General features: G+C 44.6%; 1 protein-coding gene across 2 annotated transcripts in view; it reads right to left on the bottom strand.

Annotated features, from left to right (window-relative positions):
• Window positions 1–12694, bottom strand: part of ANKMY1 (ankyrin repeat and MYND domain containing 1) — a 588784-nt gene that overhangs the window by 546604 nt on the left and 29486 nt on the right. For both annotated transcript variants that reach the window (XM_085634115.1, XM_085634116.1), the window contains exon 2: window positions 3183–3259. In XM_085634115.1, the coding sequence (XP_085490241.1) occupies window positions 3183–3257 (75 nt within the window). In that variant the 5' untranslated portion in view covers window positions 3258–3259. The remainder of the gene's footprint in view (window positions 1–3182; window positions 3260–12694) is intronic.

Genomic DNA, 12694 nt, shown 5'->3' with positions numbered 1-12694 from the left:
ACGTGTACCATGGAGGTCACAGAATTGTATTTTATCTGGTTTGCTCAGTGGGTTACTGATCTGTCACAGAAATCCTTTTGTTATTAGCATGCAAACTATGTGTTATAGGATAGAACAGTATGTTTTTTCTCCAGTCTTTCAATATCCTAATGTTGCTAAAAAAAAAGGTCAGTTTAGGTAGAAATGCATTATTATTAGTAAAGCCAACCCCATCCACTGAAGTATGTTTTAAATCCTGAGTTTGTGCTTGTTCAAACCAAACACTCTTAAAATATATTGACTATTGGATGGCATGTGATTTCTACATCTTGTAATCCTCATTGTCTTATGTGACATTTCCTATAGACTGATTTACACAATTTGTTTGATTCATTCTGTATAATGTGTGTGCAACGTAAAGTGCTCTGACACCCTACAATGATAAGAGTAGAGCTATAAAACAAATGAAATGCATGTGAGAGGGGGACTATAGAGAGATAAGAGACACTGCTAGAGGGTGGTAGTTTAAGAATCCATGTTAATGTTAATGAGATTTATTGAGCGCGCAAATACCCAAAGGTTTCTTGCCACTATTAACTCAGTAAGCCCAGCCCGGTGTCTAATTCTGGAATAGCCAGGTTTTTAGCTCTTTCTTGAAGATGGTAAGGGAGCTTGCACTTCTGACCTCAATAGGCAGTATATTCCAGAGTTTTGCAGTGCCATAGCAGAAACTACTGCCACCCCAGCCTGCAGATCGAATTCTCTGTACTGTCATGAGTCTAACACCTGTGGACCGTAGGTGTCTGGCCGGTTCATACCATATAAAAAGATTTCTGAGGAAAGAAGGTCCTGTGTAGCTCAGTGCTTTATATGCTAAACATAGTGCCTTAAATTTAATTTGTTGTGCTACCGGGAGCCAGTGAAGTCTGTAGATCTCTTTAGTTACTGATTTGTACTTAGGGATGCTTACCAACAACCGAGCTGGTGTGATTTCAACAGTCTGAAGCTTTTTTAGATATTTCTTCTGTATGCTCAGGTAGAGCCTATTGCAATAATCCAGTTTTGACTGGATTAGTGTTGTTACCACCGTCTTTGTAGTGTCAGGAGGGATGTAAGGTAGGATCTTCTTTAATTTCTTTACGAGAAAGTGGGAAGCAGAGATGATGATATTAGTCTGGTATGAGAGTGCTAGTTTGTTATCAATCCACACTTCCAAATGTTTGGCCTTTTGCGCTGGTTTAGGTGGCTCACTCATCTTCACCGGCCACCAGAGGTTGTCTCAACTGGGTTGCAGGTTACTGAACATCATGACTTCGGTCTTCTCGGAGTTGAGTTTAAGACAATGTGTTCCCATCCATCTATTTATTTCTCTCATACAGTTCTGAAACTGTAGAGCAGGAGAAGCATAACGTCTATATGTTTCTACTACTATCTGGGTATCATCAGCGTAAGACGTCAAGCTAAACCCAAAGTCTCGGATCAAAGGGGCAAGTTCTGAGACATGGACATTAAAAAGAGATAGACTCAGAGAAGATCCCTGAGGAACTCTGCAAGGGAGGACATATGGCTCCAATTGATATCTATCTACCAACACTGTTAGTCTCTTATCCTTCAGAAAGGAGGAGAGCGGGGCTAGTGCCGCTCCCTTGACCCTCAACGTCTCCAGCCGCTGCTGCAGGAGAATGTGATCAACAGTATCAAATGCAGCTGATAAGTCGAGGAGGACATGGGCGGCTGTGCCCCCTCTATCCATCACGGCCCTAATCTCCTCAGTGGCTTTGATGAGTGCCGTTTCCGTACTGTGCTTGTGACGGAACCCAAATTGAGAGTGATCCAGCAGTTTGTTTTCCTGGATGAATTGGGATAGTTGTGTATTCATTATTTTTTTGACTATTTTTGCTGGGAGCAGCAGCCGCACTATGGGATGATAGATGCTCGGATTAGACATATCAAGGTTGGGTTTTTTTAACAATGTGAGGATAGAGGAATTTATCTATAGAGATGGGAAGTTGCCTGAGCTGAACATAGAGTTAAAGATTTCTGCGAGCTCAGAGCTCACCTCTTCCGCTATCTACTTCAAAAAAACAGGTGGGTAAGGGTAAAAGGGAGACCTCGACTCAGCTTCTCTTATGTATTTTTCCACTATCTGCGAAGATGTTGGGGAGAAACAATAAAGGGTGTTTCTCTTGGATTCGGGTATCCTAAGTGGTTCAGTGAAGGAGTAGGCTGACGTGACTTCGAAAGCATTTTAGAGCTCCATAATTTGTTTTTGAAGGCAACTGCGATCCTATCACAAAACTTTTTATCGCCCTTAATACCTACGTTCTTAGGTAGAGAGGCCAACTTGGCGGTCATTGGGTGGGGGTGGGGTGGGGGAGGGAGCAAGGTGCCAAAAAGATTATCACACCATGCGCCACCAGCAATAAAGCTGGTCCTGCTTATGACAGTCTGCCACATAGCGGCTGCTGTCTGTCCAATTTAAAATTAACCATAACATCAGACTAGTCTGAATTGTCACACTTGTAGAGTGGGATGGTTAGAGGTTGTGTTGGCACTGTCACTGGCAGCAATGACAAGAGTAACACGTGATGCTAGCTGCACTGACCTCCTGAAAAGGGCCCTGGCACTTCTTGTTTTACAAATTAAGTCATGCCGTAAGTTATTTCCCGTTATCACCCCTCTGCTGCCAAATCATCAACCATTCACTCCTTTTTTTAAGTTAAAAGGAAGTGATGATGGCATTTATATGTGCAACGTCTAGGGTATGCCGTGTATTGCGTATATTGCAGAATGCGGTAGCAGCAAATCAAAGTTCTGTATTAAATCAGTCATAGAAACTGTTTCTGGTCCCACCATTGAGTTAGCAAAGACAGTAACTGGTTATATGGGAAACAGTATACCACCAAAAGTAATGGGGTCAATGTTGAGATAACAAAATCAAACTCACACAAGGATAAAGTTGCCAGTGTTACACATACTTGTTTTAACAATGTACTCTGCCAAACTGTATCACTAATGATCATCCATTTGTGCACCCTCTTCATTAATGGCAAAGATTGTCTCATTCAAGAGGGGAAAGTGAAGAGAATGATAGGGAGAGTTTTAAAAAAAATGAAAGAAAATGTATCCAATTACTAAAACCAGAAACGACAGTTGGAAATAGTATCCTCCAAAATCAGCTGTTAGGAAAATGATATACTTACCAGTGAGGAAGACACACGTCCAACTGAAGGCAGGGGGTTGTTCGAGTAAATGGCTGAACCAGTAAATGGCTCCATTCCTGAAAAACAAGAACAAAGCCTTACTACTCCTGTAAAAAATTCCCCTTCGCCATGCAAAATGATGGCTCCTACAACACGCGTCATTACTAATACGAAAGTCAAAGATGTTTTACTACTTGACCTCACTCTCTGCCAGTTTATGTCTGACAAATTACTTACAGTGCAAAAAAATATACAACCCTACACATTCTGATGCATACAGTATTCTAAAACACAAACTATTCTGCCAAGTTCTACCTTAACCATTTTTGTGTTAGTCCAAAAGGCAGAATATAACTTACACTACGATAACAGTTGTAGATTTCACACTACAGCAATTTATAAACATGTGACATGGCAAAAATCTATTTAATTTATTTTTTATTCTGGCACCTCTTGCTATAAAATTACTTGCATGAAAACTTCAGCAATTTGGTAGGCTTGGATTTATCTTTGCCCAACCACTTCACCAAAATGTAATAAGCTGTTAGTGACATTAGTACAATATCATACAACAATGTCTCAATGGAGTCAATGAGGAAGTACAATTTAGACAGTAAATTAATTACACAAAACACTTATTAACAGAAGAAGAGAACCATAGACTTATACTTTACAAGGAATACAAAGCAGCACCAACCACACTTTTTAATTATGTACTAACTGAACACCTTGTGCTAGTGAATAAGTGTTTTAAACGGCACAAGTGAAAAACGTAACAAATGGAAATCAGTGTTTTCTTTGGGAGATATTTGGTTTGAATATTATGCATGAACATTTAGTTTATGGTACAAGTAGTGAAAGAATCATGGCATAATTAGCAATCCAAATTAGGCTGAAACTATTCGACTACGTTTTGACATTCATGACTTGAGTATATCAGCCGGACAAGGGAACACAAGAAATAAGATTGCTGAAGGGAATCTGTAATCGCGGACATAAATAGAGGAGGGGACAGAGGGTTCTATGACGAAATTCCTTTATTGCAATTAATTGGAAGCGCTAATTGCTTTGTCAAATTAAATCAGTACGAAACACTTCTTCTTTCACCACTCTATTTTTAGGGTTCATGGAAGGTGAGTTCTGCGACTTCTTCTTGGCTGGTAGCGTCTGTACCGGGGAAACAGGTTTTCAGGATGTCCTGTGTCTTGGGAAGCCTCGCTCGAAGCAGATTGTTGAGGGAGACAAAAGAAAGAACAGGGCGCCGGTGAGACGCTGTCTTAATGTGCATAAATCAGGGAAGGGAGTGAGGGAACACCAGTGCAGAGCCACACGCACCCCTAAGGGCGGTGATTGTGCAGGGAGTCCGGGGTGTTTGCGGGAAGTCGGGAAGAGCACTATTTAGCAGGCTGTCTCCCCACCCACCCTGCAACGCGCTCCCGTACCTTGTACAGCCACGGTCCTCCTGGAGCGTGGCCTGGTGCAGCATCTTCCTGGAGGCCTCGTGGCACTCTCGGCGGTACCACTTCTGCACAGAAAGAGAATAACGAGGCTTGGCTCCTCTCCTTCAGATCTCGCGCTGTCTTCGGCTCCTCTGTGCTCCAACTCCGACCCGCTCCGAAGCTTCCGGGATTCGCCTCTTCCTCCTCAGAGTCTCCCTCTAATCGTCGGCTCTCGGTGACGTCATCCTGACGTACTTCCTTTCCCGCTTCCTGCTTGCAGTTAAAGGGGCCGGGTTCCAGATATTCGGTTTCTGGTGGAGCTGGATGGTGGCTGATATGGGGATGTGGCCCAAGGTCAGCTGTGAGATAAGGTGCACAGGAGAGGGGTGGTAGAAAAGTGGATACTCTGGCCTGGAAGTACTTGTTTTGATGCCTGACCTGTTGGAATTTGAGGGTTTACACTTAGGTCCAGACATTGCTCTTACTTTCAAATAACTCTCCACATGCTCTGTATACACACAGAATCGATCAGTTGTATCATGGTGACTGTTTGCAAGTAGATATGATGTAAACTAGGGCTTGTAGGCTACCACAAAAGCAAAAAATTGGGCCCGCAGTGGCCCACCCAAATGCACCCTTGGCCCACCCAAAAAAAACATCCTGGATCCATGGAATCCAACACCCACAAACTGCGCTCTTGGTGTAGGAGAAGAATTTTCTCCATAAGAAAAATCTCACATGACATTCCCAATAGTAGGCCTGGAAAGTTGTGACTGGCACAGCTTTTCAGGCATTCTTCTGGGAATGTATGAGAATTCCTAAAACCAGTACAAGTAGAGGATAGAAAGACAAATGTTATTTGTGCATTGGGCCCTCTGTTTCCATTCCTCTGCGTAGCCAGCTTTATGCTAAGCTAATTCAGGCCAGTTCCCACACCATTAGTTAACCCTTTATTTCTTGATTATAATAAAAAACATAGAAATGGGCGAGACATGCGCATTTAGAAACTTGAACTGCATTGATGCGGCTTGGCACTTGAAATGACATTCTATAATAAGTGCTCTGCACAACAGGTAACATGAGCGTCACCCTAGACAAAAGGGCAGGTATCTGATAGGTGTAATACAGGGTCACATTACCACTAAGCACATTACGAAGCAGAATTAAGGTGTGCTGGGTGCCACTTCTTTTTAAAACTAGTTTATGACTAATGTGTGCAGGCAGTTTTCTCCCTTTTTACACTATATTAGGAACGGTGAGAAAACGTGCTGGTGCTAATTAGGGGAGTATATTTTGAGCTGCGGCTTTCTTCTCAAGTGTTATCTGTGCAAACGCAAAATACACATTGATTGCAGCGTAAATTGTAGAGCACACTTCTACACAAGCGTTACTGATGTCCCTTGGGATTCAATCCACAAAATTGTTCGGTATAGAAACAACACATTGGTTGTCCAAGTGTTACTTATCTAAGATACATATTAAAAGCCGTACACGGCTAAAAAAGCTCCTTTAAAATCATGAAATGCGAAATGTCACTGCAACAAATAAACTGCCAATCCTGCATAATACAGTGTAAAACGGAGCCTAACAGCGATTTAGTACAAAAGTGAAACTGAATAGAAAGACATCAGTTGCACACAATCTATAAAACAACTGGCGAACGTGTGTCTTGTTGGAAACAGTGTGACACTACTTTTTTTTTGGGGGGGAGGGGGTACCGTAAGAATCTCTTTGGGCAGTAAGGTACGAATAGTTTAGATAGGTTGTCTAGGGCTGTGACGTGCACATTCTTTTGTACCTGGAAAAGTCGGATGCCGGAGTTTTGTAGCTTCGCATTAATTCATGGTTTTTTTTTGTAGATATAGGCCTGTGTATACTTCATTGCAGTTTGTTTGAGACACTCACTGCTAGGACAGGGACGATTCAGGTCTTCGGATTTTAGAAGAGGGAATATCCCACCCAACATGGTCTTGGATACATTTCTTTAATTTGTATGAAATCAGGTTCGAAGATAACGCGAAGGCTTATGAATTAGAAAGGGGACAGAACGTATACAGACCTTCCTCGGATCAAGCTCTTGGCCTAGGTGCCACCTAGGTTTGAAGAGATGAAACATTAGGTTTCCATTATTGGGAAACTCAGAAAACAAAAAGTGTAGTGAGATAAGGCAAAACAAGCAAGGCATCCTGTTCAATGATTTACAACCACTTCCCCTGGCTGTCGAAGAAAAAAAAATCACTTTCAAAAACGCACTAAACAAAACCAACCTCTAATTCATCCACGTATAAAACATCAGCAGGCACTCAGGGGAATGGCGATCGCGGCATCCAGTCACGTAGCGAAATACGATACCCACCGCAGATTGATTCATTCCAGTCATACATTGAGACCTAGACCGACCACCAGCCAATCCACACACACTCTGTCAGCAGCGGATTGCAACACACACACACGCACACGCACCCACACACACACACACATACACCCCCTTTATTATTTCATAGCACAAAAGAAAGTTTCAGAGGGCACCCTAAGAAAACCAGATTATAATCAGGAACACCAGGAAGAGACGACACGATTTACCACCATGTTGCCAGACATTCATACTTCCAGACCCCTGTCCACAATAAAAACAAGCATTGGCAAAGCCAATAGATTTCGGTAATGCGAGAGCTATTAGCTTTGTCAGTGTTTATTGATCATTGTTTAGTACATAGGCATTGGCGTGGGGGAGTGCACTAAGGTAAACAACACCGGACTTGTAGAAAAAGAAAGCAACAGATTGAAAAAAAGGCAAATATGAGAGCTTTGTAGGCTACTGAAGATGAAGGTCACTGTGAATGGGAGAGTAGAGGGTACAGGGAAACTGAGTACTAAAGGAGGTCAGAGATGCACATAATGTTTAAGTGTCAAACTTAGAGTGAACGTCATAGACAGGGACATGATTAATACATGGCCAACTTCCTTAGTTTGAGCAGGGGAATCAAAAGCAGCCCTGAGCACTGTGTGAGATGAGTCAGAGTAATACTATAGTGGTGTGTGCCCATATGGGTTGGTAATACAGTATTTGACATTATTGTGTCTGTCATTTTGGGAACCGGCAGTGTCTTATTGGCTAAAGGGATGCCTCCAGCCAGGTAGAACCTACCGCTGCCATCAAGGGCAGGTGATTAGCTGTATAATCCGTGAGCACCCTTAGGTAGCTTGGCATTGAGCAGTCAGGCTTGGTACAGAGGCAATGTGTAAAGCAAAGGTACAGCCGTCACTCACGATAAATACACTGAGCATCACAAAAGAAACTTCACACAGGATGTATGTAAATAACATTTATATTCAACACACATATTCAATTATTATAACGTGAACATCTATATACTTTTGGGCACAAAGCACATTTGTAAATATTACTAGCAGTACTAGGCCCACTTGTATTGCTATGATATCAATAGTGTACACACTGTGGACAATTCCTAATCTAACTCCTACTCCCCAATAGAGAGAGCACCCTTATGCGGTGCACAATATCAAAAATATGTACACACACTAAAATTGAATATTTTTTTTTTGCGCACTGCAGGCCAGAGCCACGCGTTTCAACCCATTGTCAAATGTATTGTGCTTCTGGCATACAATCAACGTATAAGGCGGCACTGCCGGTCAGAGTCGTTAATCACAGGCGGTCCGCACATGATCACTCGCAATCACACAGTTCAGCAGCTACTCTGGAAGTTCACCCACATGTTTCAAAACACAAAGGAGTCATGCAGTCTCTTGACCTGCTTCCGAACTGTCTCGGAAGCGTTCCTTCAACCCAGTCAATCTGTCTCGCTACTACATGGCACCAAGATGTCTTCAAGGGGGGCCATGTGTGGTTAGAGCAGTTGGTCCACCGCGATGAGGGTCAAAAAGGGAACAACCAATGAATGGGGAGTAACACAAGGGGTCCTCTCGGTAGGAGGAGGCGCCCGATCGGTACGCGATTGCCCGGGTCATGCCCAGACAATCCGGGCACAGGGTCTGGTGCACGTTGGTATGAGTCACACTAGACACTTCAGATTTCAAACATGAAGAGTTGCAAATTCCACACTTCCTGGAAATGAGGAAAAAATGACCAGTGCGCATTGAGATGGGTTGCACTAGGCAATTACGGTCACACACATTAAAGATCTGAAATTCATCACCTCCCTAGAAATGAGGCACAAAGTCCTATGCAACATGATACAGGTTGCACAAGACCAGTCCAGTCACACACACACAGGGGCAAGTTCAGTATAGCCACATGAGGTAGAATGAGGCACTACTACGGGTACACCCCCACCTCTGAGGATCACATACTGGGAATCGGACACCACATGCAAGAAGCATGCAGTCGGCGTCTCGCACGAGAGTGTTGAGGCATGATCAGTGAAAGGGGCCATGCAGGGTCCCGCAACCGGGGAATCCGCTCTCCACCAACTAGACACTTATGAGTGTCAGGGTCCCTGCAGTGCAGGAACCATACATCTTAGATGCGGGCAAGATTTCTTAGGCACCACACTAGACAATCTGGTCTCCAGACACAAGTCTTAGTTCCACGCTCACACCACACTACCAGTTGGGATTCAGTAGCCAATGTGGGCACTTGAAAGGGCACCACTCTTCAGATGTCACAGGTAGATGGTGTAGGTCCCTCGTGGGAGATTTTTGATATCCCTGAGATCTCCGGGAGAACAGAAGGGCCCGTGATCGGGTTGTTGGAGAGCACACTTCAGGGTGCCACACCTCAGCAGGTCCTCGGCCAGTCAAGCCTTTATTCTGACAGTTATCTTCCAAGTGCACAACAGAGTTCTCTGGCAATATGCACATCTCAGTCTGGGTTGTCCGGTCCCGTGTCCCCATAAGCATATCTCACCCTGTGCTGAAAGATGACACCCGTAGTTATACTGTCATGTGCCTTTGAAGTTACGGGTGGTTTAGGGGGTTTCCCTTTGAACCACAGATGTCTCCATTAAAATGTAGGCCTGTCTGCCATGGGGCTGTGGAATGCAGATCTTAATCTTTAGTGGGGCCATGAACAAGCCCCTAGAGGCTAAGAGTTAAAACCTCTCTCTCCAATTTATACAATTTGGCACTCAGACTGCAGAGGTCTGCCGTTCTCATGAGATGCTCATGGTTGATGGATGTTGCTTGGGGAATGCAAAGATGTGCTCCTCCAACCTCTGATGTCCACTGGAGCCAGGCTCCACGGCACATGGGACTCTTAGACCATAGAAATGTCCATATTCTATGAGTGGCATTTCTAAGCGAATTACACATGGTGAATCCACTGATGGAAAACATCATGAGGCTGCTCTGCTGCAATCAACTATTGCAGCCCGAAGTAATGTCAACCATTTCCCCATGTTTACCTATGGGTAGAGCAGGCCGCATAGGTAGTGAAAACACACACAGGTATTCCTCACTACCTGGGCACATGTGCGCTAGTGTGCACACAGATTCCCCAGCACCAAGGGGTGCAAGTGCTCCCCCCCACCCCTAAGTCTACATGGCAGACTGGACACGAAATTAACGAATACATGTGTCAGCGTGCCAGCCGGGCATGGGTTGACCCCCTTACATGTGCGATTGCACCCACCTGACCTGCGACGGCAGATGGCACCTTGCCACAAGCAACATGGATGAAAGCATATGGACACAGGCCTGCAATGGCAGACCTGACCCAGGTGTTAGAACCCCGGGGAGGCATGCATGCACTCACCTTCCTTTGATGGCAGGCCAGGCATCTATCCACAATGCCATAGGTGCCAGGATGCATTCTCAAGCCTTCAACTGGAGGCTGGACAAGTATTCAAAACAGCATTAGGGCCTGTGCGTGCACCCCGGCCTGTAATGGCAGGCTGGGTGCATAGTTAATACCCTTCAGGTATAAGTGCGCACTCCCAGCTCTGTTTTGACAGATCGGCCCATGTTTCTGATCACCGTGTCAGCAGCTCTTCCAACCCTGTGAAGAAAGGTGCACACACTTCAACACTGCTTTGACAGTGAGGACATGCTCAGGGCCCTGAGGCCACAAAAAAGAATTGGTAACACACCAGGAGTATCCCATGGGAAAAGTCGAACTCCAAGGCAGGGGAATCCCCATGTTAGGGGTTCCTCACTACCTGGGCAGGGATCATCCATTTGTACCCGCCCGGCCTTCAGCCTATGAATCCCACTGCGCCTGACAAGGCTTTGGGGGGGGGGGTTACCCTCATGGTATGAGAAGACCTACTTAGGGTTGGCTGAGCCGGACGTGATGCCAACCTAGGCAGGGGCGCAACAGCATCCCACAGGCCTCCAATGGCAGACCCGATAAAGGGTTGACAGGCTATTTGGTGGCAGACTCAGTGCTACGTCACATTACTAGCCAGTGCCATTCACGCCCGGGGTATGTGGTGTACCTGATTACGGGGTGCACTGAGGTACGACACCTAAACCCATCGCGTATGCACCCCCGGCCCAATGTGGGTGAGGTGGGTGCGTGCACCTTCCCTCTGTAGTACAGTGGAAAGGTGCCCAGATTCCTAAGGTCATGCAGTGAGAGTCAGCAAAGACTAGGAGGAAAAAGCTAAAAGCTTTGGGGTAAATTCACCTAAAAAGGGCCATGTCCAACAGGCATCTTCTGAGTGGTTGCTTTTGGGCTGGGGCGCTGTACCAGGGACACGGATGATGGCAGTCAATGCAAAAGTAGTATGTAGCATGCGTTCACACATACAGTACAATTGACTGCACAGGCCTGCAATAAAGACCATTGCCATGCGCATACTGGTGTGTAGTAATTAACACACCACACAGATCAATCTGTCAATCACATAGTATGTGTGGCGAAGCACAACTTGGGCCAGCTGAGAAAGTAAAAGTTCCACTATAAAACACAGGTAAAGAAAAAAAAAAAATCACAATTTACAGTGGGGGCTGGGGTATGTGTTCAAGCATTGATGACTCAATGACTCAAGAATATATACCGGAGAGTGAGAGAATGCATGGTATCTGTGGTAATCTTGACCTGGCTGTGTCCCTCCATGGTTGCCATTCAATCTGACCAACAACCTTGGTCTACACTTGATATCTGATACCTTCATCTGCACAGACGTCATCCATGGCATAATGGATAACACACTCTAGGCACATTTGGCATGATAGTGAGATCTCCTGACACAATACTGGCTCTTGCATAATGTTGGAATATCTTTGAATATTGTGGAATCCTTGGAATTATGTGGCACACCCTGGCATAATGCTGTGTTCAGGAGACTTATTACTCAAGTTGTTTTCTTGGTACCAGATGGCCCTTGTTACGGTGGCTGTTTTTTCATGCCTCGTGTGGATACACTTCCTCATCTTTATTGATAATGCTCTGCAACAGCTACATCAATAGTGTTGGTTAATTTCAAAATATGCCGCATCTGTAAAATGAGAATTTTCTGAGGCTGCTGGACAAGGCTAACTGCAGTTCACCTTTTTTGGTTCCTACAGAGAAAGAAGTTGTGATTTATTTTTAGTCTATGTTTGTCATCATCTGTTGTCCAAATAGCAGAAGCGGCTTGTCAGCTAAGCACCGTGTCCGGAAGTGCATGTTTTCAGTGGCGTAGTAAAGGTTCAGGTTCCTAATGGATGAATGGAATGGGAGCCGCTCCTCCACGTGGGCTGGTTGTAAAAGCATTTATAACTGTGGTGCAGTGTGCCAGTTACACACCTGGGCCCTGGTGCCACTGCACCTTCAGCACTACTGAATGTTACTTAATGTTACATGAAAAGTACACCGATAGAACCGAGGAGGTGAATGGATATTATTAGGATAAGTCACCTGGTGTAGCCCTTGTCTTGTCCTTATGACTGTATAAGTCGTGTTTGATTATTTTCCCTCATTTCTTGATGAGCAATGGTTCCCTTACCGATCCCATGCACCGTATATTTTCATGTACCACGTGCCACCTCCTTTAAAGTGCTGTTGCGGGCATTTCCCCTGATTATTGCTAAATAAATATTTATTTAATATTTCTTTGCATTATCACCAGGTCCCCTGTTCATTTTTCACTCATGCTCCATTTCCCT

Source organism: Triturus cristatus, chromosome 11 (assembly GCF_964204655.1).
Source record: "Triturus cristatus chromosome 11, aTriCri1.1, whole genome shotgun sequence".
Classification (NCBI taxonomy): domain Eukaryota; kingdom Metazoa; phylum Chordata; class Amphibia; order Caudata; family Salamandridae; genus Triturus; species Triturus cristatus.
The sequence above is the reverse complement of the archived record's forward strand: the minus strand, read 5'-3'. Positions and strand labels throughout refer to the sequence as shown.